Raw genomic sequence first — 26,386 nt, 5'->3', positions numbered from 1 at the left:
TGTAGTGTAGATTTTTTTTTATCTTAATGAGATCACCAAGTTGAATAAAGGAGACATTCAAAAACATGTGGGTGACCCCAGCACGACCTTCTCCCCTGAGTGACAGGGGAGAAGTTAAGAATCGTTGTATCGTTTTAACCACCAGTTGACGTTTTGAACAGTAGAGTATTGAGAAACATTATTGTGGGAGTTCCAATTTCCGCTGATTCTATCACTGTTTTGTCAGGCCTCGCAAAACACAAAGGCCCAAATATGGACATAGTTGGTATACTGCAATTCACTCTTAGGACTTATTTAATTGAACTATTTAGATATCTTTCTGAGATCTGACTCAATATGAATCTCCACAGCTACGTGTCGTGGGAGGATTTCAATTGCATACTCCTCGTCTCCTTCACAAAAACCCATTGGATGAGAAAGCCAGGTTCCGCTCCTTTGACCTTCTTCTCTAATGGGTTTTGAGGAGACTAAAGAGGCAAGAGGAGTGTGCAATTGAGATCTTTCCGCTGCCACACTAAGCAGAAACAGAAAGAGATCTTCACTTTAAAACAATAGAACACTTGGAGTAGGAAGTGAGTTTTTACAAGGAAGTCTGTCAGTGTTTCAAAACATAATTTATGAGTGTGTTTGACCTCTCCATGATGTCAATTGTCACTTACAAAATATTCTCAATCAGGGAATGCTTAATACAACCTTAAACTGCCCTTTATTCAATTTTCTTATCAAGATCTGTGTGCAATCATCAACCAGAAACTAGCCTGAGTAACACAATGTAGTGTTCAAGTACAGACCAATCAGATTATTATTGACCACAACAGGAAACAAATAGGTTCTACAAAGATACAGAATAATGTGTTAATTAAGTGACTGACAAACATATTTATTGTTCAACAACAAATATTTAAATTATTAACGTTATTTTGCCTTCATCACACAACTTTAAAACATTTAGATCATGTACCTGTATTGTTGTAAAATTAATGTTATTAATCAACAAATAAAAGTAACCCTCTTATATTGAAAAGTTGCAAAATGCTTTGGAATGTCTGCTGTCCCAAATGTTAATAACTTATAAAGTGATTACTTTTATTTTTGCTTTAATTATATTTCCTGGTTTAGACTGTAGAATACTAAGTATATTCATACATTCTGGAATCTATTTACATATATTGAGCTATGACACATCATCTTACTGTTTATAACACAGCTATAAAACCACAATGGTGACACAATCAAACATGCTCTACTAACGTCAGCATTGCTGATATTTTGGTAGTTGGTTTGTCAGGTGTCACTGTTGAATGACCACGAAGGCACCGAGTCCACTCTTTATATCCATCAATGAAGGAATCCCCACTCAGCCATCTGTGTAAATCCACCAGGCAGTCAATATCCATGGAAAAGTGGAAACAACGAGTTAAGAAACAAATAAACCCATTGTTTTAGTCAGGCTCAAACTTATTGTGATAACAATGGTCATTTGACTAAAGCTGTAATACTGAAGAATAAAGTACTTACCACTGAATATATGTTCTAGTATTGTAGAGCACTGTAGCCTGGATCTACAGTTGAGTAGATCACATCACCTACAGCAGAGGAATTCAAAGCACAAATAAAACAGACAAACAGTGGCTTGTCATTAAAAAGGAAATAAAATAACAGTTTATCAATATATTAAATGATGGATCAAATCTGACAACTGTCATAATATCTATCTGTATAGAGTTTTTTAACATGTACCTTCGGTATTGTTTGGATTAGGCAATGGTCCTCTCCTGATTTTCACAAAACAGACAAAATAGAAATCGACATGACATGATGAGAATTATGAAAAACATGATTTTTTGTGGCAAGGTGAAGATCCTCATCTGCTGTGTGGGTCGTTCCTCTCTCAGGGTGAAACAATATTCAGCAACTCTTGGTTTGCTTGAAAAATAATTTTATTGATAAAACCTCTCTCACCTGGTGATAGGAGGAGCCGTTCGGGAGAATGGTGGTCCTACGGGGACCCTCTGACCGCTGTAGAAGTTCTCATACAGAACAGGAGCTGAGGAGTGAGGACAGAGCAGACCAGGGGGTGAGGACAGAGCAGGCCATGGGGTGAGGACAGAGCAGACCAGGGGGTGAGGACAGAGCAGGCCAGGGGTTGAGGGTTGAGGACAGAACAGGCCAGGCCAGGGGGTGAGGGTTGAGGACAGAGCAGGGCCAGGAGGTGAGGACAGAGCAGGCCAGGGAGTGAGGGGTGAGGACAGAGCAGGCGAGGGAGTGAGAGGTGAGGGATGAGGACAGAGCAGGGGATGAGGGGTAAGGACAGAGCAGGCCTGGGGTTGAAGGGTGAGGACAGAGCAGGCCAGGGGGTGAGGACAGCAGGCCAGGGAGTGAGGGGTGAGGACAGAGCAGGCCAGGGAGCGAGGGGTGAGGACAAAGCAGGCCAGGGAGTGAGGGGTGAGGACAGAGCAGGACAGGGAGTGAGGACAGAGCAGGCCAGGGAGTGAGGACAGAGCAGGCCAGGGAGCGAGGGGTGAGGACAGAGCAGGCCAGGGAGTGAGGACAGAGCAGGCCAGGGAGCGAGGGGTGAGGACAGAGCAGGCCAGGGAGTGAGGACAGAGTAGGGGATAAGGGTGAGGACAGAGCAGGCCAGGGGGTGAGGACAGAGAAGACCAGGGGTTGAGGACAGAGCAGGCCTCACCTCTCACGTCCTACCTTGCTCTGTCCTCACCCCTCATCCCCTGGCCTGCTCTGTCCTCACCCCTCGCTCCTTGAGGACAGAGCAGGCCTGGGGTTGAGGGGTGAGGACAGAGCAGGCAAGGGGGTGAGAGGTGAGGGGTGAGGACAGAGCAGGGGATGAGGGTTGAGGACACAGCAGGGGATGAGGGTTGAGGACAGAGCAGGCCAGGGGTTGAAGGGTGAGGACAGAGCAGGGGATGAGGGGTAGGCCAGGAGAGCAGGCCAGGAGGTGAGGACAGAGCAGGCCAGGGAGTGAGGATAGAGCAGGCCAGGGGGTGAGGACAGAGCAGGCCAGGGGGTGAGGACAGAGCAGGCCAGGGAGTGAGAGGTGAGGGGTGAGGACAGAGCAGGGGATGAGGGGTGAGGACAGAGCAGGGCAGGGAGTGAGGACAGAGCAGGCCAGAGAGTGAGGGGTGAGGGACGAGGACAGAGCAGGGAATGAGGGGTGAGGACAGAGCAGGCCAGCGAGTGTGGGGTGAGGATAGAGCAGGCCAGGGGGTGAGGCGTGAGGACAGAGCAGGCCAGTGGGTGAGGACAGAGCAGGCCAAGGAGTGAGGGGTGAGGACAGAGAAGGCCAGGGGGTGAGGACAGTACAACTACAATACACAACTAGACTGTTAGGGAGGGGGACCCGGACACACCAAAATTAGGACAACATTTATGCCATCATGGATGACACTAAAAAGTCAGTCTGTTTGTGGTCCTTAGAGGACCTATAATATATTGTATGTGTCTGTTGTCAAAGGTGATCTGTGAAGAGTGAGAACTGTACCAGGCGGTTTGTCCCCAGTCCGTCTGAGGTTCACAAAGTGTTCTATATCCTCCTGTATGTCACACTGTTCAAGAGACTTCCTCACTTCCTCATGAAGCTGAACCCATAGACACACACAGAAACAAGAGTTAGAAACACAAAGCAATACGGAAGGTCACTTACAGCCACAATCCTTCATTTGCTATATTCTTAGAAAATCAATGGGTATCATTAATACAAATGCAATATCAGTAAGTAATATTGCAGATTGCACATTGATGAGTCCCTAGAAGCACTTTACCTCATCGCTGGTGACACACTGCTGGGAGAGCTGGTTGAGGTGAGTCCACACCATGTTCCTTAGAGTATTGATCCTCTCCACTTCCTGCTTCTCAAATACCTGGATGTAACAGAGCACTATATTATATATACCAGTATTACAACCTATAGCTGACAAACAAATAACTGGATGTAAATGATATATACCAATACTACAACACATAGCTAACAAACAAATACCTGGATGTAGTCAAACTATTACACATACTACACCAGTAATACAGTATGTAACTAACAAAGAAACTAAATGTCATCATGCTTTCTGGCCCTTACCTCACATGCTTTAACGTGTTCTTTCTGCCAGTCCTCCCTGGTTTTTCCCAGCACAGACACATTGTGCAAGTATAGCCTGTCTGGGGTTCAAATCAGAGGATACATCTTGGGAGACCATAGTATACAGGCACATTTTAGATGATATTTAGACTCAATTGTGGTTTTCCTGCTGATGGTTGCTAAGAGACCAAAGGAGAATATGTTGTCATTGTTACCAGCTTCTTCTGCATTCTGCTTTGCTTGCTGTGTTTTTGCCAATAGCTGAAAGATAAAGAAAAGAAAATCCCTGATTCTGTACTTTATTCAACTCTTTCTTGTGTTCAGGTATTACTTACTTCAATACAATGCTGCATATAGGAGTGAAAACACATGTCTGATTTGTAAATGTCCTCTTCATTGACAGTGTACAAGCTAGATAGCCTTGTTCTTCCTGTGGTCAGTGTAGGCCTAATTTTTGTGGTCTGATTCCTGTGCTCAAAATAGGTATGCTATTTCATTTGAAACGATTCCCATGGCTCACTCACATAATTTATTGTCACTAGTGTTTTCTGTTTCTTTTTGATGTATCTTTTTTTAAATGATCAACAAATACAGTGAATAAGTGATTGATGAGATAAAGGAGATGGACATAGAATGGAAAGTGTTGCTGTCTGGTTTTGAACCTATGGCTGCAGGGGCAATGTGTGGTCCGGGGGCAGCAGCACTACCACTAGACCCCCCCCCCCCAACCCCCTGCCCAACCCCCCACAACCCCCTGCCCAACCCCCCACAGTCTCTCAGATTACTCACCTTTTCCTGCTGCTTGACATTGCTGGTGCTGGTGTTTCGGTTCATGTTCTGTTCTGCTTCCTCTTTGTCGCGACACTTCTGCTCATATGTCTTCTTTGACTGTGGTTAACGACATGGACAGGGAGGGGGGGTTGGTGGGGGGGTGATGGTAGGAAATAACTGATAATATAGTTTACTGACTCTACTAGACTCTACTGTCTTCACATAACATAAAAATCTCTAAATAAAACATGAAGCCCATGCAATTGAATTCAACTACCACAACCTGCATTTTTCAATAATCTGAGGTCATTCCAATGTGTATAAAATGCCTGATGTTTCAGTAGCAGTTGGCATGGCAATGTGACACAACATGCCCAGCCCTAAAAGTACCACTTTGTCTGACCAATGAAAAACGCCAGGCGCTTAGAAAGAGACAGAGTTGGAGTGCTGATCTCTTCCGGGACCAGGCCCAAACCCCCGTAATTCGTAAGAAGAGGAGATGCCGCTACAGGGGTCGGCGAGCCAGATGCCTGGCGAGACTGTGTCGGCGAGTGGATAATCCGCTTCTACCCTCCGTTCTACTGGTGAACGTGCAACTACTAGTGAATGAACTGGATGAGCTACGTTCGAGAATTTCTTATCAACGGGACATTAAAAACTGTAATATTTTATGTTTCACCGAGTCGTGTCTGAACAAGGACATGGATAATTTACAGTTAGCTGGGTTTTCCGTAAATCGGCAAGACAGAACAGCAGCCTCCGGTAAGATCAGGGGGAGGGTCTGTGTCTCTTTATTAACAACAGCTGGTGCACGATCTCTAATATTAAAGAAGTCTCTAAGTTTTGCTCACCTTAGTTAGAGTACCTTGTGATAAGCCGTAGACCACACTATTTACCAAGAGAGTTCTCATCTATATTCTTTGTAGCTGTCTATTTACCACCACAAACCAATGCTGGCACGAAGACTGCACTGTCACGTTCTGACCTTTATTTCCTTTGTTTTGTCTTTATTTAGTATGGTCAGGGCGTGAGTTGGGGTGGGCAGTCTATGTTTATATTTCTATGTTTTCCTATTTCTGTGTTTGGCCTGATATGGTTCTCAATCAGAGGCAGGTGTTTTGTGTTGTCTCTGATTGGGAACCATATTTTGGTAGCCTGTTTTGTGTTGGGTTTTGTGGGTGGTTGTTTTCAGTCTTTGTGTGTCTGCACCAGATAGAACTGTTTCGGTTGTCACTTTTGTTGTTTTTATTTTGAGTTGTTCACTTCCATTAAATAAGATGAACTATTACCACGCTGCGCATTGGTCCTCTCCTTCTTCCACCGACGACAGCCGTTACATGCACTCAACGAGCTGTACAAGGCATAACCAAACAAGAAAATTCAAATTCAGAGATCGCATTCCTCGTGACCAGGGACTTAACGCAAGAAAACTGAAATCCGTTTTACCTAATTTCTACCAGCATGTCAAATGTGCAACTAGAGGAAAGAAAATTCGAGATCATCTTTACAGCTCTCCATTTGGAAAATCGGACCACAACTCTATCTTCCCGATTCCTGCCTACAAGCAAAAACTCAAACAAGAGGTATCAGTGCCCGCACTCAACCAGTGTTCAATTACAGAAGTGGTCCGATGAAGCGGATGCTAGGCTACAGGACTGTTTTGCTAGCACAGTCTGGAATATGTTCTGGGATTCATCCGATAGCATTTAGCAGTATACCACATCAGTCACCGGCTTCATTAATAAGTGCATCGACGACGTTGTCCCCATAGTGAAGGTACGTTCATATCCCAAGCAGAAGCAATGGATTACAGGCAAGGAGCGGGACACTAATCCGGACGCTTATAAGAAACCCTGCTACGCTCTACGACGAACCATCAAACAGGAAAAGCGCTAATAGAGGACTAAGATCGAGTTCTACTATGTTCATCGGATGTGGCAGGGCTTGCAAACTATCACAGATTACAAAGGGAAACACAGCCGTGAGCTGCCCAGTGACGGGAGCCTACCAGACGAGCTAAATTCCTTCTATGCTCGCTTCAAGGCAAGCAACACTGAACCATGCACGAGAACACCAGCTGTTCCAGAAGACTTTATGGTCACGCTCGTCGTAGCCTTTTTTTGTAAGACCCTTAAACAGGTTCAAATTCACAAGGCCACAGGGTCAGAAAGATTACCAGGACGCGTACTCAAAGCATGTGCAGACCAGCTAGCAAGTGTCTTCACTGATATTTTTTACCTCTCCTTGACCTAGTCTGTAATACCTACATGTTTCAAGCAGACCACCATAGTCCTTGTGCCGAAGAACGCCAAGGTAACCTGTCTAAATGACTATAGCCCGGTAGCACTCACATCTGTAGTGATGAAATGTTTTGAAAAGGCTGGTCATGGCTCACATCAAAACCATCCTCCCAGAAATTCTGGACCAACTCCAATTCACATACCACCCCAACAGATCCACACATGATACAATCTCTACTGCACTACACACTGCCCTTTCCCACCTGGTCAAAATGAACACCTACGTGAGAATGCTGTTCATTGACTACAGCTCAGTGTTCAACACAATAGTGCCCTCCAAGCTCATTACTAAGCTAAGGATCATGGGACTGAACACCTCTGCACCTGGATTCTGGACTTCCTGAGGGGCCACCCCCAGGTGGTGAGGGTAGACAATAAAACATCCGCCATGCTGACCCTCAACAAAGGGGTCCTTCAGGGGTGCGTGCTTAGTCCCCTCCTGTCCTCCCTGTTCACCAACGACTGTGTGTCCATGCACAACTCTCACACCATCATTAAGTTTGCCAACGACGGTGGTAGGCCTGATCCCCAACAACAATGAGACAGTCTATAGGGAGGATAGTGTGGTGCCAGGACAACAACATCTCCCTCAACGTGAGCAAGACAAAGGAGCTGATCGTGGACTAAAGGAAAGGTAGGGCCAAGCACGCTCACATTCACATCGACGGGGCTGCAGTGGAGAAGGTCGAGAGCTTCAAGTTCCTTGGTGTCCACATCACTAAGGACCTAAGTTGGTCCAAGCAGAACAACACAGTCGTGACGACAACGCCTATTCCCCCTCAGGAGGCTGAAAAGATTTGGCATGGGTCCTCAGACCCTCCAAAAGTTCTACAGCTGCACCATCAAGAGCATCCTGCTGGTTGCATCACCGCTTGGTATGGCAACTGCTTGGCATCTGACCGCAAGGCGTACATCCCTGGGGTCGAGCTCCCTACCATCCAGGACCTCTAAACCAGGCGGTGTTAGAGGAAGGCCCTAAAAATGGTCAAACACACCAGTCACCCAAGTCATAGACTATTCTCTCTGCTATTACATGGCAAGCACTACAGGAACGCCAAGACATACGTCAAACCAATTGAGATGGTTTGGGATGAGATGGACCACAAAGTGAAGGAAAAGCAGCCAACACGTGCTCAGCATATGTGGGAACTACTTCAACACTTTTGAAAAGCATTCCAGGTGAAGTTGGTTGAGAGAATGCCAAGAGTGTGTAAAGCTGTCATCAAGGCAAAGGGTGGTTACTTTGAAGAATCTCAAATATAAAATATATTTTGATTTGTTTAACACTTTTTTGGTTACTACATGATTCCATGTGTTATTTAATGGTATTGATGTCTTATCTATCATTATACAATGTAGAAAATAGTAAAAAAAAAAAAATAAGAAAAACCCTTGAAAGAGTACAGTGCTTTGCAAAAGTATTCACCCCCTTGGCGTTTTTCCTATTTTCTTTCATTACAACCTGTATTTTAAATGGCTTTCATGTAATGGACATACAAAACAAAGTCCAAATTGGTCAAGTGAAATGAAAAAAATGACTTGTTTAAAAAAATATTTTAAATATTTTAAAAATTAAAAGTGGTGCGTGCATATGTATTCACCCCCTTTGCTACGAAGCCACTAAATAAGATCTGGTGCAACCAATTACCTTCATAAGATACATAATTAGTTAAATAAAGTCCACCTGTGTGCAATCCAAGTGTCACATGATCTGTCACATGATCTCAGTATATATACACACACCTGTTCTGAAAGGCCCCAGAGTCTGCAACACCCCTAAGCAAGGGGCACCACCAAGCAAGCGGCACTATGAAGACCAAGGAGCTCTCCAAACAGGTCAGGGACAAAGTTGTGGAGAAGTACAGATCAGGGTTGGGTTATAAAAATATATCAGAAACTTTGAACATCCCACAAAGCACCATTAAATCCATTATTAAAAATGGAAAGAATATGACACCACAACAAACCTGCCAAGAGAGGGCCAGCCCACCAAAACTCACGGACCAGGCAAGGAGGACATTAATCAGAGAGGCAACAAAGAGACCAAAGATAACCCTGAAGGAACTGCAAAGCTCCACAGCGGAGATTGGAGTATCTGTCCATAGGACCACTTTAAGCCGTACACTCCACAGAGCTGGGCTTTACGGAAGAGTGGCCAGAAAAAAAGCCATTGCTTAAAGATGTTTGGTGTTCATCAAAAGACATGTGGGAGACTCCCCAAACACATGGAAGAAGGTACTCTGGTCAGATGAGACTAAAATTGAGCTCTTTGGCCATCAAGGAAAAACGCTATGTCTGGCGCAAACCCAACACTTCTCATCACCCGGAGAACACCATCCCCACAGTGAAGCATGGTGGTGGCAGCATCATGCTGTGGGGATGTGTTTCATTGGCAGGGATTGGGAAACTGGTCAGAATTGAAGGAATGATGGATGGTGCTAAATACAGGGAAATTCTTGAGGGAAACCTGTTTTTAGACTTCCAGAGATTTGAGACTGGGACGGAGGTTCACCTTCCAGCAGGACAATGACCCTAAGCATACTACTAAAGCAACACAAGTGGTTTAAGGGGAAACATTTAAATGTCTTGGAATGGCCTAGTCAAAGCCCAGACCTCAATCCAATTGGGAATCTGTGGTATGACTTAAAGATTGCTGTACACCAGCGGAACCCATCCAACTTGAAGGAGCTGGAGCAGTTTTGACATATACTTGACATATTACCTCAATTACCTCGACCCCAGCACAATGACTCGGTACGGGTACGCCCTGTATATAGCCTCATTACTGTTATTTTTATTATGTTACTATTTTTCCTTTAGATTATTTAGCAAATATTTCTTACTTACTTTTTTATTACTCTGCATTGTTGGTTAAGGGCTCGTAAGTAAGCATTTCACTGTAAGGTCTACACATATTGTATTCAACATGTGACAAATAAAATCTGATTTGATCTCCTTCATCATAATCTAAAATGTGAATATGTGCCCAGGACTGACTCCAGCGTTCTCTGAGTGGAACTGCACAAAGCACAACTTGTGTTTACTAGTAACCTTTGCCCTGTAGCCCTGCAGGATAGAAGGGAATAATAAGGAAAACAGAAGGAACATTTGTTTTTATAGCTTTTGTTATTCCCAGAACTCGATACAGTTGTAGGACCTTAATTTGATATATCTTCTGTTGCTGAGATTTGTCCTGCACCCAAGGAAATGCAGATGACCTTCATGATTTACATAAATTAACTGAAAACCAACACTAACACACGGTTATAATAACAGTATTGCACTTTTCATGAAGACTACTTTTAGCCAGCTGAAAGCCTAACCACTGATCAAGCAACATTATGTGGCTGCAGGATTATTTTGCTGTGACAATAGAGGTCAAATTAAGATCCTTCATCTGAATGGAACAGACTTCATTATCATAATGTTTTACAAACCACATGTAGTCTAAATAGACCTGACTAGAAAAGGGACCTGCTCAGTGACCTGCTTTTGTAGGCTACATAATATGTATCTAATTTACAGTAACTTCCCATTTAATTGAGGTGCCCCAGTACATATAATGAAACTCTCCATGTATTTGAGAGGTTCCTCCATTCTTCACTCCCCATGGCTGTTGATGAACTTCCCTCTTCTCAGATTAAGTATTACTTAGATTGCAAGACTGCTTCATGTTTTGGTAGCATGATGACTGAAACCAGACATGCCTTTAGAGAACAGATGATCAATTCGGGATTACTTAGTTCAGGGATGATAACTGCTGGTTTGACAAAAAATGTAGGAAAGTTCTCCAGTTTACCTCCATGGTTTTTTTGAACTGCGTGGCCCTCTGTTTGTGTAGGGCATCCATCTGTTGTTCTACCTGTGAAGAAGAGGTGTCAAATATATTATATTAAAGCAAAGACGATAGAGATGATATATCCATGATTTGCACCCCGATAATTATCACATCTGTGCAGGGCGATTAGGATTAAGATCACAAGGTCCAACTGAAATCTGACTTCCCATCCCATCCCGAAAGACACACAGAGGTTTCAGGTTTTCGTCAGACATGGTATTCGAACTGGCAACCCTCTGGTTGGTGGCTCGCCTCACTACATAAGTTGATATAAGCGGTTGATAAGCAATTGATCACTATAACTGCATTCACTATTAAGCAAAGTGCACAGTATTAGCAATGTATAAGGTCTATTAGTAATTAAAGGTCGTATGAATTCCTACATTTGTGTCATTTTTTTAAAGTAATTGGTTGGTTTCTAATGTACCTTTTTTCTTGCTTCTTTCTGTCTCTCCCTGAAGTCCTCCAGTTTTTTTGCCTCGTCCCGCATTGTTTGTGCCAGTTGTAGGTGTGATAAACTCACATGTTCAGTTTCTATGTTGTAAAGGAGGGTTTTGAGGGAGTTAGTATATTACATGAACACACACACACGAACTCACTCACTCACACATGGAAATAGAAAGATTTGAGCTTAGTCATCAACATACATCAGAAACATTTGTTGTGACAGCAAAACACTTACGCAGTTTGAACATGTCCAGGGATCTCTTCAGTGTGCTAAATAATGAAACAAACAAACACCAGCTTTATGAAAAGTAATGCATGCAGTACAACCTACGCTGTTAAAATGTAAGCGTTTTGTAACACTACAACTAGCGGCAACTGAGCTGCCACCAACGTTAAGGAGACAAAACCTTGACTTTGCTAGAGTGTTGAAACATATCATTCTGAGATTTTCCGAAACATAACACGGTGTGTTGTAACACCAAATAATCTAGAGTTGTGCAACACCTTGCCAGAGATTGGGAGTGCTACAGGGAAATGACAAAAACACTATTTTGTTGTTTCGAGTCCTGTTTAGTGCAGAAATAGATTCATTCTCTTTTGGTGCCGTTTCCTCCCTCTAAAGCTCTTAAACACTAATGATGGTGTTTCGAATCCTTTCTAGTGCAGAATGCATTCCCTGCTCTTATACGGTGTGTGTTGATAAACTCCTCTTTGGTCATTTCAGAAGGTCAAATGTAGAGTATTATTCACAAACAAAGAACACCAGAAAATATAGTTTTGTGAAAATACAAACTAATAAGATTGTCTAGGATTATAATTAATAAAAGCACAATTAATCATATTTACAAGCGTCAAATGCTTTATCTTTTCTTTGCAAATGATCCAATGGCAAAACATTAACAGGTCTTTCACATTTTTATATTGATAAAGTAAGACAGTTACAAGATCTGTAAGGTATTTATAATATTAATATTGTTCAAAATCAAGGGAATGACATTATATTCAGATATGTTCATATACATTCTATTCAGATAGATTGAATCACAGTACGCTTGAGTTAGATGATATGATTGACAGTTGACAGTTCAGTTGGCATTAATCTGTGATCCTTGTCTTGATTGGCTGTGATTAGGATTGACCAGCCAGTGGGAAACGTAGTACGTAGTATGTATGTTTGTAGGTACGTACAGTACCAGCCAGTCAAAAGTTTAGACACACCTACTCATTTAAGAGTTTTTCTTTATTTTTACTATTTTCTACATTGTAGAATAGTAGTGGAGACATCAAAACTATGAAATAACACATATGGAATCATGTAGTAACCAAAAAAAGTGTTAAACAAATCAAAATATATTTTATATTTCAGATTCTTCAAAGCAGCCACCCCTTGCCTTGATGACAGCTTTGCACACTCTTGGCATTCTCTCAACCAGCCACATGAGGTAGTCACCTGGAATGCATTTCAATTAACAGATGTGCCTTGTTAAAAGTTTATTTGTGGAATTTCTTTCCTTCTTAATGCATTTGAGCCAATCAGTTGTGTTATGACAAGGTAAGGTTGGTATACAAAAGATAGCCCTATTTGGTAAAAGACCAAGTCCATATTATGGCAAGGACAGCTCAAATAAGCAAAGAGAAATGGCAGTCCATCATTACTTTAAGACATGATGGTCAGTCAATCCGGAAAATGTCAAGAACTTTGAAAGTTTCTTCAAGTGCAGTCGCAAAAACCATCAAGCGCTATGATGAAACTGGCTCTTGTGAGGGCCGCCACAGTAAAGGAAGACCCAGAGTTACCTCTGCTGCAGAGGATACGTTCATTAGAGTTACCAGCCTCAGAAATTACAGCCCAAATAAATGTAACAGACACATCTCAACATCGACTATTCAGAGGAGACCGCGTGAATCAGGCCTTCATGGTCAAATTTCTGTAAAGAAACCACTACTAAAGGACACCAATAATAATAATAAGAGACTTGCTTGGGCCAAGAAACACGAACAATGGACATTAGACCGGTGGACATCTGTCCTTCGTCTGATTAGTCCAAATTTGAGATTTTTGGTTCCAACCACCATGTCTTTGTGAGACGCAGAGTAGGTGAATGGATGATCTCCGCATGTGTGGTTCCCACCGGGAAGCATGGAGGAGGAGGTGTGATGGTGTGGGGGTGCTTTGCTGGTGACACTGTCGTGATTGATTTAGAATTCAAGGCAAACTTAACCAAAATGTCTACCACAGCATTCTGCAGCGATACGCCATCCCATCTGGGCTCCACAATCACCCGACCTCAACCCAATTGAGATGGTTTTGGATGAGTTGGACCGTAGAGTGAAGGAAAAGCAGCCAACAAGTGCTCAACATACCGTATGTGGGAACTTCTTCAAGACTTTTGGAAAAGCATTCCAGGTGAAGCTGGTTGAGAGAATGCCAAGAGTGTGCAAAGCTGTCATCGAGACAAAGGGTGGTTACTTCGAAGAATCTAAAATAGATTTTGATATGTTTACACATTTTTGGTTACTACATTATTCCATGTGTGTTATTTCATAGTTTTGAATGAGTAGGTGTGTCCAAACCTTTGACTGGTACTGTATGTATGTATGTATGTATGTATGTATGTATGTATGTATGTATGTATGTATGTATGTATGTATGTATGTATGTATGTATGTACACTACTGTTCAAACGTTTGGGGTCACTTAGAAATGTCCTTGTTTTTGAAAGAAAAGCAAATTTTTTGTCCATTAAAACAACATCAAATTGATCAGAAATACAATGTAGATATTGTTAATGTTGTAAATGACTATTGTAGCTGGAAACGGCAGATTTTTTATGGAATATCTACATAGTCCTACAGAGGCCCATTATCAACAACCATCACTCCTGTGTTCCAATGGCACGTTGTGTTAGCTAATCCAAGTTTATCATTTAAAAAGGCTAATTGATCATTAGAAAACCCTTTTGCAATGATGTTAGCACAGCTGAAAATTGTTGTGCTGATTAAAGAAGCAATAAAACTGTTCTTTATAAGACTAGTTGAGTATCTGGAGCATCAGCATTTGTGGGTTCGATTACAGGCTCAAAATGGCCAGAAACAAAGCACTTTTTTCTGAAACTCGTCAGTCTATTCTTTTTCTGAGAAATGAAGGCTATTACATGCGAGAAATTGCCAAGAAACTGAAGATCTCATACAACGCTGTGTACTATTCCCTTCACAGCACAGCGCAATCTGGCTCTAACCAGAATAGAAAGAAGAGTGGGAGGCCCCGGTGCACAACTGAGCAAGAGGACAAGTACATTAGAGTATCTAGTTTGAGAAAGAGACGCCTCACAAGTCCTCAGCTGGCAGCTTCATTAAATAGTACCTGCAAAACACCAGTCTCAACGTCAACAGTGAAGAGGCGACTCCGAGATGCTGGTCTAGGCAGAGTTCCTCTGTCTAGTGTCTGTGTCATTTTGCCCATCTTAATCTTTTCTTTTTATTGGCTGAGATATGGCTTTTTCTTTGCAACTCTGCCTAGAAGGCCAGCATCTCGGAGTTGCCGCTTCACTGTTGACGTTGAGACTGGTGTTTTGCGGGTATAATGAACAAAAAATGTGCTTTTCTTTCAAAAAAAGGACATTTCTAAGTGACCCCGAACTTTTGAACAGTATGTATGTATGTATGTATGTATGCATGTATGGTTTTCTGCAGGGAGACAGAGAAACCACATAACAAGCAATAATTACATATGAAGTACATGAATGCATAATTAGTTATTAACTGCTATACTATAAATAAATTGCAATATGAATATCAAATAATTAAACATATAAATAGCAATATATGAAATGCATATACAGGAATAAAAGGTATGCAAATATAGCAACAAGATAATATGAATGTCAAAAGTGGGATGCAATAACATGTGGCATGGTAAGCCATAGGCTATAGACAAAGCTCACAAAAGTAATAGACAAACAAGCCAGTGACATTGTCAATGTTGTCAGTGTCAATTAACTACATGTAGCACTCAGAAAACCGGGGTTTATTCATTACATCCTGCAGCGGAAACAGTTTACAGTTTAAGAACCAAGCAGAAGCAAACAGAGCAGACAGAACAGGGAGGGAACTACCTCCAATAGAAACAATTGTTTTCGTAGCTAAATAAATTCAGTTTGGAGTAAACGTAAAATGTATTATCTTTTTATGTGCCATGAACACAACCAGTCATGATGTTTTCATCTTATTGTAAAACGAATCACTTCAAAAAGTAGGCTACCTTTGCATGGTTATCCAAAATAGTTCCAGCATCCGAACAGTGCACTGTGCACCCACCAACTTTTCTTAGTTTCAGCCACTTGCGAATTTATCTCACCGGAGAAAGCATCCGAGCGGTGGAATGAAGGTGGAATTCCACAAAAATATTCTTCAGAGGTCCTACTCAAACTTGATAGAAGTTTAGGTATTCAGATTTTTTTTTTAATTAAGTCCACGTCCTATTGACTTAAGTCCATGTTAAGTCTACTCATCTCAAGTATGAATTGGGCCCATGTGCTCAGTGTTACAAGTCTGGTTCAGTTAAACCATTGAGTCCTGAAGACTGTCTGAGTGGACTAAGGCAGTGTCTTGACAAACAGGAGACCCAGGTTCAAATCCACCTTGTCACACAAATACCAGTGATGAAGACCCACTTTATACATGTTACCTCTGCTATAGGTTGCCCTAAACATTTTGATTTGTAACATAATGTATAATATCACAATAGGCCAGGCTCTAGGAAAAGTATTACATGCCCATGTCACACCCTGATCTGTTTCACCTGTCTTGTGCTTGTCTCCACGCCCCTCCAGGTGTCGCCCATTTCCCCTGTGCATTTATACCTGTGTTTTCTGTTTGTCTGTTGCTAGTTTGTCTTGTCTCGTCAAGCCTACCAGCGTGTTTTTCCCGTACTCCTGTTCATAATTAGTCCCTGGTTTCTAGTTCTTCCGGTTCCAACCTTTTCTGCCTGCCCTGACCCCGAGCCTGCCTGCCGCCCTGTACCTATCAGACTCGGACCTGGTTACGAACCTCTGCCTGTCCTCGACCTGCCCTTTGCCTGCCTCCTGTGGTTTTAATAAACTACTCTGTATATTGAACCTTCCGCATCTGAGTCATATCCTGAGTCGTATTAGGCCAGTGTCTTCTTAAAAAATGGAAGATATTTCAGAAAAATGTGGAACATTTGACAGCTCTGTCTCTGAATGTGCAAAAGAGCCTACAATAAGTTTTAAAATATTGATTGAAAATGATAATCGATCAATATTTACGGTAACTAGTTGCATTTCTAAACCATTTGATTGTATGAGAGACAGTCCACAAAAAAATAGTGTTGTGTTTTTGATGGTGCCTTTTACATGCATTGAGAAGTGCTTTCACGACACTCTCTTAAAAACACCAAACACCACTTTGGGTGTTTCAGAATACATCAATTATGTTTTAAAACCCTTTCAGTGTATCTTAGCACCTTCATTGGGTTTACATTAAAAACCCCTCCAAACACCAGACCTCAAAACTAAAACAGGATGGGCACTCAAGCCACTGACAGAATCCTTCTCAACAAAAAAAAAAGTCTCAAAAGCAATTCAATCTAATAACATTAACACACTAATAACACTAATGCCTTAATGCATACTTGTATCTCTATGTATAGTGCTGCATGGGCCATTGAGCCACTGAAGATACCATCTTTTTACATGCGAAACAAAACGGTTTTGTCAACGTCAGACAGTGCTATCAGTGGCTAGATTCACAGCCTTCTAGTGTGCCATCTGAAGGCTGTGTACAAGACAATATCAACAACTCTATATACGTTTGTATTTCCTTGTCTTGCTTGAGAGACAGACTGGCACCCAGGCAATCAGAAGGCTATTAAATATGTGATGGCTTTTAACCAAGCCCATCGGGGGTACTGGTCATCTGGTATTTTGGGCAAATGCCAGATGGGCTGGTCAATTTGTTGCCTAGTGGGCCTGTCTACCTTGGGTTTCTGATTTTAAAATTAGGGGGGAAAAATAGGCAGGTGTGAGGGCCTCAAGGAAAACATTTTACCGGTGGGTTAGAAATGCCAAGGCCGATTTTTGGTTCCAGTCCGCACCTGAAGCCCATTACAAGTGTATCTACCTTCAATAGCAGGGCTTTCAAATATTTTTTCTATACATTTCTACAGTCTCTGACTGATGGCAAGCAATGTCTACTCAAGAATCAATAACATCAGCAACAGGAATATTTACTTACTTCATCTCATTGTGCCCACACACCTTTTTGGAGAGACCCAGTAGCTCTTTGGCATACTTCTCCTCTATGGATGCTCTGAAAGAACCAAACACATCTCTTCATATGTGCATTCAACAAGGTATACAGTTAACAAACATTAGCTACAGTATGCGCATGAGAGAACATTAGGCAATCGCATGAGGATCTACACCACAATGCACCACAGAGGGGAAGTCCACAGTGTCCACGAGATTAAAAAAGATAACTTCAAAATGGCATTCAATTCTTTATCTTAGAGGAACTAACACATGCAAAATCACACTTTATATCTTTCAATATAACAGTGTTATTATGGAGTTGTTTCCTTGTGCATGACTGATTGCACAGTCTGTATTGTGCTTGGATTAATCATTAAACAGTACAGTCCAGAGAGGAGGGAGCAAACAAAAAATGTAAAACTATTAAACATAATAATGATTCAGAATTAGAAGTTTGATTAAGTATGCTGTATCAATTGGTCAGGAATTTAGATTGGTAGGACAAATCTCCACATTCAAAATCGTGAGGTGAATACACAGTAAATATGAAGTAGGACAAGAGCTAAAGACAAATATGTAAGCTGTAGTCTGCATACTGTATTAAATTAACACTAACATCATTCTAGACCATTGGATAATAGTGTAATTTCTGTCCTAAATGAGGAAATAACAGATAAAACAGATGAACCACTCGCTTTTACTGTAAGTGCACACTCAGTGACACCAGAAACAGGAAACACTGCAGCAGTGTTCGTTGAACACCAACAACCATTCACAGTACACTTTGTCTAGATATAGAATGATTAATCCTTCTGCGCCCACATGATCTAAAGCATGGTGGAAAATAAATCATGACTGACTTTCTTACTTCTGTATCGTGGAACGAAGCCCTCATGCCCTTTGAAAAGGTCAGTCCACAACAAAACATGACTGATATTCAGTTAAAATAAACATAGACACAACAACAACAACACCAACATGGCAGCAGAACCTGTGGGCGCTGGCACCTAGACAGAATGACAGCATCCATACTGTTGTTTCAGAGCATATTCTCTCTAGCAGTCTGAGGATTCAATTAATGGTTTCTATTGGATGATATCTCACATGGTTTCTCACCTGGCTTTCATGAAGTCTTCTATCTCCTTGCATGTCCTCTTACCATCGTTGAGATGCTGGATGACACAGTCATAACCCCCGGTACTGGTCAGCTCCCCGTTCTGGCAACATTAGGGAAGATGGAATAACAATAAGTAATCAAATCATAGCACACCATGGAGGGTCTCTCACAACCTCCCAGTATTGGTCTATCAAAATCCTATACTCCTCACTGCATTGCCTTTTAACAGTCTATCAAAAAGGAAACATCTTATTACAACATTACTGACAGAGAGAAGACCCCCAAGGGCTAAAACCAAAATAATCCAGAATGTAAAAGCTTCCCAATGGGTTTTAGCACACAATACATCAGACTACGGAAACAATAAAGCTAACAGCAATGAAGCAATATAAGTATTTCGTGAGCATGAATAAACATGTGTTTGTGATGATAAACTGCAGTTGACGTGCCCTGTAATGTATGTCTGCATGAGATAATAACATATAATCATTTTAACCACGTGATTAAAGAGGTATACAGTAGGCCTACACTGCAGGGGTAGGTATACTCCTGAGCCCTGCAAATTTGATTGGCATCTGCACATATTACAAGGTGTTCAAAAGGACCAGAACTACACTCCTGGGTTAGAGACGTGCTAATAAAATAGCCAGTCCATGCAGTGTGTAATATTCTGAATAAATTCAATGACCTAACAAACATCACTAGACTTGTTAAATAGATAATTGTGTATGCTCCTTCAGTTGTGTTTACAACTTGTTAATACTTCGAAATCTGATTTCGATCTCTAAAAACAAATAGTTCTGAAAGCACAGTTAATGAGGGTTAAGCTCAGATGACACACAACGCAAATACAAACATTTGCACTTACCCAAAAGTAATCCTTAAAGTGAAGTTCTCTCATTGTAGACAAGAATAGCGGCAGTACAACTCTTGTAATTCCGCTGTTTTTTGCGATGTTAATACTGTGTTAGTGACTGATGGACTTCCCATTGGATTGTTGCGTTTATGACTCCGCTCATATCTCAACGGAGCACTAAATATTCTTTGCTGGGTCCTAACGACCACGATCTACAGCAGGAGAGAGAGAGCGCGAGAGCGCAAGGAGCGAGAGAGCGCAAGAGCGAGAGAGAAGGGCCACTTGGTGGTCACAAGCGGAACAGCAGGAGAGAATAAAGGATATCTTTGAATCTATTGGCTCTTGGTTCCTCTTTTATCTGTATTTATGCCCTTCTCTTGTAAATAGGCTTTTATTGGTGAAATCAGGTTATATCTGGAGAACAGTTAAAAATCCTCATTGGCAAGCTGACATACAGAAGTGAAGTACTTGTACTTATTATGGATCCCCATTAGCTGCTGCCAAGGCAACAGCTTCTCTTCCTCAAATCAAATCAAATCAAATCGTCTTTTTTCACATACACATGGTTAGCAGATGTTATTCCAAGTGTAGCGAAATGCTGTGCTTCTAGTTCCGACAGTGCAGCAATATCTAACAAGTCATCTGTATACCTGTCGCAAGACCCACTAGTTGATGCTTATTTATAAAACCCTCTTTGGCCTCACTCCCCCCTATCTGAGATATCTACTGCAGCCCTCATCCTCCACATACAACACCCGTTCTGCCAGTCACATTCTGTTAAAGGCCCCCAAAGCACACACATCCCTGGCTCGCTCCTCTTTTCAGTTCGCTGCAGCTAGCGACTGGAACGAGCTGCAACAAACACTCAAACGGGACAGTTTTATCTCAATATCTTCATTCCAAGACATGGACACTCTTACTGACAGTTGTGGCTGCTTTGCGTGACGTATTGTTGTCTTTATCTTCTTGCCCTTTGTGCTGTTGTCTGTGCCCAATAATGTTAGTACAATGTTTTGTGCTCCTACTATGTTGTGTTGCTACCATGCTGTGTTGTAATGTGTTGCTTCCTTGCTATGTTGTTGTCTTAGGTCTCTCTTCATGTAGTGTTGTCTCTCTTGTCGTGATGTGTATTTTTCCTATATTTATATATATATATATTTATTTGTTTTAATTTAAATCCCAGCCACCGTCCCCGCAGGAGGCCTTTTGCCTTTTGGTAGGCCGTCATTGGAAATAAGAATTTGTTTTTAACTGACTTGCCTATTTAAATAAATGTTAAATAAATAAATAAATGTCACAACCTCTACCTAATACACACAAATCTAAGTAAAGGAATGGAATAATAATATATACATATAAATATATGGATGAGCAATGACTGAGCGCAATAGATGGTATAAAATACAGTATGTACATATGAGATGAGTAATGCAAGATATGTAAACATTATTTAAAGTGGCATTATTAGTCACTAGTGATCCTTTGTTAAAGTGCCCAATGATTTCAAGTCTGTATGTAGGCAGCAGCCTCTCTGTGTTATTGATGGCTGTTTAACAGTCTGATGGCCTTGAGATAGAAGCTATTTTTCAGTCTCTCGGGCCCAGCTTTGATGCACCTATACTGACCTCGCCTTCTGGGTGGTAGCGAGATGAACAGGCAGTGGCTCAGGGGATTGTTGTCCTTGATGATCTTTTTGGCCTTCGGGTGCTGTAGGTTTCCTGAAGAGAAGGTAATTTGCCCCCGGTGATGCGTTGTGCAGATCGCACCACCCTCTGGAGAGCCCTGTGGTTATGGGCGGTGCAGTTGTCGTACCAGGCGGTGATGCAGCCAGACAGGATGCTCTCAATTGTGCATCTGTAAAAGTTTGTGAGGGTTTTAGTTGACAAGCCAAATTTCTTCAGCCTCCTGAGGTTGAAGAGGCACTGTTGCGCATTCTTCACCACACTGTCTATGTGGGCGGACCATTTTAGTTTGTCAGTGATATGTACGCCGAGGAACTTAAAACTATTCACCTTCTCCACTGCTGTCCCGTCGATGTGGATAGGTGGTGCTCCCTCTGCTGTTTCCTGAAGTCCACGATCATCTCATTTGTTTTGTTGACATTGAGTAAGAGGTTTTTTTCCTGAAACCACACTCCGAGTGCCCTCACCTCCTCCCTATAGGCTGTCTCGTCGTTGTTGGTAATCAAGCCTACTAATGTTGTGTCGTCTGCAAACTTGATGACTGAGTTGGAGGTGTGCATGGCCACACACTCATGAGTGAACAGGGAGTACAGGAGGGGGCTGAACACGCACCCCAGTGTTGAGGATCAGCGAAGTGGAGATGTTGCTTCCTACCTTCACCCCTGGGGGCGGCCCGTCAGGAAGTTCAGGACCCAATTGCACAGGATGGGGTTGAAACACAGGGCCTCAAGCTTAATGATGAGCTTGGAGGGTACTATGGTGTTGAATGCTGAGCTGTAGTCAATGAACAGCATTCTTACATAGGTATTCCTCTTGTCCAGATGGGATAAGGCAGTGTGCAGTGTGATGGCGATTGCATCGTCTGTGGACCTATTGGGGCGATGCACAAATTTAAGTGGGTCTAGCGTGACAGGTAAGGTGGAGGTGATATGATCCTTGACAAGTCTCTCAAAGCATTAGTAATTTAGTTCAGTTACCTTTGCCTGCTTGGGTACAGGAACAATGTTGGCCATCTTGAAGCATGTGGGGACAGCTGACTGGGATAGGGACTGATTGAATATGTTGTTGAACACACCAGCCAGCTGATCTGCGCATGCTCGGAAGATGCGGCTAAGGATGCAGTCTGGGCCGGCAGCCTTGCAAGGGTTTTTTATTTTTATTTTACTCCCTTTTCTCCCCAATTTCGTGGTATCCAATTGTTAGTAATTACTATCTTGTTGCATCGCTACAACTCCCGTACGGGTTCGGGAGAGACGAAGGTCGAAAGCCATGCGTCCTCCGAAACACAACCCAACCAAGCCGCACTACTTCTTAACACAGCGCGCCTCCAACCCGGAAGCCAGCCGCACCAATGTGTCGGAGGAAACACCGTGCACCAGGCTACCTTGGTTAGCGGGCACTGCGCCCGGCCCGCCACAGGAGTCGCTGGTGCGCGATGAGACAAGGATATCCTTACCGGAGCCTTGCGAGGGTTAACATGTTTAAATGTCTTACTCACATTGGCCATGGAGAAGGAGAACCCACAGTCCTTGGTAGCGGGCAATGGTACTGTATTATCATCAAAGCGGGCCAAGAAGGTGTTTAGTTTGTCTGGAAGCAAGACGTCGGTGGCCGTGACGTGGCTGATTTTCCTTTTTTAGTCTGTGATTGTCTGTAGACCCTACCACATATGTCTCGTGTCTGAGACGTTGAATTGTGACTCCACTTTGTCTCTATACTGACATTTCGCTTGTTTGATGACATTGTGGAGGGAATAACTAAACGGTTTGTATTCGGCCATATTCTCAGTCACCTATCCATGGTTAAATGTGGTTGTTCGCGCTTTCAGTTTTGCACGAATGCCACCATCTATCCATGGTTTCTGGTTAGGGTAGGTTTTAATAGTCACAGTGGGTACAACATCTCCTATGCACTTCCTTATAAACTCACTCACCGAATCAACATATAAATCAATGTTATTCTCTGAGGCTACCCAGGAACATGTCCCAGTCCGCTTGATCAAAACAATCTTGAAGCGTGGATTCCGATTGGTCAGACCAGCGTTGAATAGTCCTAATCACGGGTACATCCTATTTGAGTTTCTGCCTATAGGAAGGGAGGAGCAAAATGGAGTCGTGGCCAGATTTGCTGAAGGAGGGGCGGGGGAGGGCCTTGTAAGCATTGTGGAAGTTAGAGTAGCAGTGATCCAGTGTTTTGCCAGCGCGAGTGCTACAATCAATATGCTGATAGAATTTAGGTAGCCTTGTTCTTATTTAGGGTCCAAAAACATTACTTTTACTGCAGTTGGCTAAATCAGGATCACACAGGGTGTTTCTTGGTAGTCTTAAACAAGTTAACTATGAAACAAAAGTATACACCTCACACACATGGTTATGGGCTTAAAAAAAGAAGACACCTGTACCATGTCAGATATAGTTTAAATGTATTCAATTTTGAGATTGCATCCCAATATTACACTTCATTGTAACTGCGTTCCTCCTTCTCTTCATCAGAAAAGGAGGAGTATTTATCGAACCAAGGCGCAGTGGAGTTTGAACACATATTTATTAAACGAAAACACGAACTTGAATAAACTAACAAAAATAACAAACGGTGTAGACAGATCTAGACGACGAACTTACATGAAACAAGAAGAACGCACGAATAGAGAAAACAGGCTACACAAAAACAACGATGAACAAAACAAACCGAAAACAGTCCCGTGTGGTGCAACGACATACACAAACACGGAAGACAATCACCCACAACGAACACTGTGACAACGCCTACCTAAATATGACTCTTAATTAGAGGAACGCCAAACACCTGCCTCTAATTAAGAGCCATACCAGGCAACCCAAAACCAACACAGAAACAGAAAACATAGAATGCCCACCCAACCTCACGTCCTGACCAACTAACACACATAACAACTAACATAAATAGGTCAGGAACGTGACATTACCCCCCCCCCATAAGGTGCGAACTCCGGGCGCACCAGCACAAAGTCTAGGGGAGGGTCTGGGTGGGCATCTAACCACGGTGGTGGCTCAGGCTCCGGGCGAGGTCCCCACCCCACCATAATCCATCCTAGCTTCCATCTCCCTCTAAGAATGTCCACCCTCCTTTTACCCCCACAAAATCTTCTTAGTAACATCACTAATAGGGACAGCACCGGGACAGAGAGATAGATCAAGACAGAGGGATAGATAAGAATATAGAGGTAGATCAAGATAGAGAGGGAGATAATGATAGAGGGGCAACTCCGGACTGAAAGGCAGCTCCGGACAGAGAGACAGCTCTGGACTGAGGGGCAGTTCTGGGTAAATAGCCGTTTCTGGCTGAAGGGCAGCTCATGGCTGACTGACGGCTCTCGACGCTCATGGCTGGCTGACGGCTCTCGACGCTCATGGCTGGCTGACGGCTCTCGACGCTCATGGCTGGCTGACGGCTCTCGACGCTCATGGCTGGCTGACGGCTCTCGACGCTCATGGCAGGCTGACGGCTCTCGACGCTCATGGCAGGCTGACGGCTCTCGACGCTCATGGCAGGCTGACGGCTCTCGACGCTCATGGCAGGCTGACGGCTCTCGACGCTCATGGCTCTCTGACGGCTCTGGCTGCTCATGGCTCGCTGGCGGCTCTGGCAGATCCTGTCTGGTTGGCGGCTCTGGCAGATCCTGTCTGGTTGGCGGCTCTGGCAGATCCTGTCTGGTTAGCGGCTCTGGCAGATCCTGTCTGGTTGGCGGCTCTGGCGGATCCTGTCTGACGGGTGGCTCTAGCGGCTCCTGTCTGACGGGCGGCTCTAGCGGCTCCTGTCTGGCGGGCGGCTCTAGCGGCTCCTGTCTGGCGGACGGCTCTGTAGGCTCATGGCAGACGGGCGGCTTTGCAGGCTCATGGCAGACGGGCGGCTTTGCAGGCTCATGGCAGACGGGCGGCTCAGACGGAGCTGGGGAGACGGATGGCTCAGATGGCGCTGGGGAGACGGATGGCTCAGATGGCGCTGGGGAGACGGATGGCTCAGATGGCGCTGGGGAGACGGATGGCTCTGGCCGGATAAGGTGCACTGTAGACCTTGTGCGTGGTGCCGGAACTGGAGGCCCCGGGCTAAGGATACGCACCTTCCTACTAGTGCGGGGAGCAGGGACAGGGCACACTGTACTCTCAAAGCCCACTCTATACCTGGTGCGAGGTACCGGCACTGGTGACACCGGGCTGAGGACAAGCACATCAGGATTAGTAGGGGGAGAAGATACAGTGTGTACAGGGCTCTGGAGACGCACAGGAGGCTTAGTGCGTGGTGCCGGAACTGGAGGCACCGGGCTAGATACACGCACTACAGGGAGAGTGCGTGGAGGAGGAACAGGGCTCAGGAGACGCACTGGTAGCCTAGTGCGTAGTGTAGGCACTGTAGGTACTAGGCTGGGGCGGGGAGGTGGCGCCGGAAATACCGGACCGTGGAGGGTACTGGCACTCTTGAGCATTGAGCCTGCCCAACCTTACCTGGTTGAATACTCCCGGTTGCCCGACCAGTGCGGGGAGGTGGAATAACCCGCACCGGCCTATGTAGGCGAACCGGGGAAACCATGCGTAAGGCAGGTGCCATGTATGCCGGCCCGAGGAGACGCACTGGAGACCAGACGCGTTGAGCCGGCCTCATGACACCTGGCTCAATACCCAATCTAGCCCTACCAGTGCGAGGAGGTGGAATAACCCGCACTGGGCTATGCACTCGTACAGGAGACACCGTGCGCTCTACTGCGTAACACGGCGCCTGCCCGTACTCCCGCTCTCCACGGTAAGCCTGGGAAGTGGGCGCAGGTCTCCTACCTGCCCTTGGCCCACTACCTCTTAGCCCCCCCCCCCCCCAAGAAATTTTTGGGTGTTACTCACGGGCTTTTTGGGCTTCCGTGCCAGACGTGTTCCCTCATAACTCCGGTTCCTCTCTCGGTAGCCTCCCTCTCCTCAGTGCCTCCAGCTGTTCCCATGGGAGGCGATCCCTACCAGCCAGGATCTCCTCCCATGTGTAGCAACC

At 43.8% G+C, this 26,386-nt stretch overlaps 1 protein-coding gene across 1 annotated transcript; it reads right to left on the bottom strand.

Moving 5' to 3' along the window:
• Nucleotides 1-689: 689 nt before the first annotated feature.
• Nucleotides 690-19,925, bottom strand: LOC129811262 (proline-serine-threonine phosphatase-interacting protein 2-like). The gene is made up of 15 exons (XM_055862436.1): nucleotides 19,704-19,925; nucleotides 18,835-18,935; nucleotides 17,702-17,776; nucleotides 11,682-11,716; nucleotides 11,427-11,533; nucleotides 10,961-11,023; nucleotides 4,880-4,978; nucleotides 4,306-4,351; nucleotides 4,091-4,170; nucleotides 3,780-3,878; nucleotides 3,500-3,596; nucleotides 1,963-2,047; nucleotides 1,741-1,775; nucleotides 1,519-1,586; nucleotides 690-1,365 (listed from the first exon to the last, which is right to left on the bottom strand). Exons 1-14 carry the CDS (start codon nucleotides 19,734-19,736, stop codon nucleotides 1,534-1,536), a joined length of 1,008 nt encoding a protein of 335 aa, XP_055718411.1. The 5' UTR covers nucleotides 19,737-19,925; the 3' UTR covers nucleotides 690-1,365; nucleotides 1,519-1,533.
• Between the last annotated feature and the right edge of the window lie 6,461 nt (nucleotides 19,926-26,386).

Source organism: Salvelinus fontinalis, chromosome 2 (genome assembly GCF_029448725.1).
Source record: "Salvelinus fontinalis isolate EN_2023a chromosome 2, ASM2944872v1, whole genome shotgun sequence".
NCBI classification, from domain to species: Eukaryota; Metazoa; Chordata; class Actinopteri; order Salmoniformes; family Salmonidae; genus Salvelinus; species Salvelinus fontinalis.
Note: the sequence above shows the minus strand (reverse complement) of the source record. Positions and strands in the feature narration are given on the sequence as shown.

Excerpts from the sequence above, each read along its gene's own strand:
- LOC129811262 (XM_055862436.1), bottom strand. The coding sequence starts at position 19,736 with ATGAGAGAACTTCACTTTAAGGATTACTTTTGG. Across the intron at positions 18,936-19,703 it reads ACTTTAAGGATTACTTTTGG|AACGGGGAGCTGACCAGTAC; the intron begins GTAAGTGCAAAT and ends TAATGTTGCCAG. Across the intron at positions 3,879-4,090 it reads AACACGTTAAAGCATGTGAG|GTATTTGAGAAGCAGGAAGT; the intron begins GTAAGGGCCAGA and ends TGTTACATCCAG.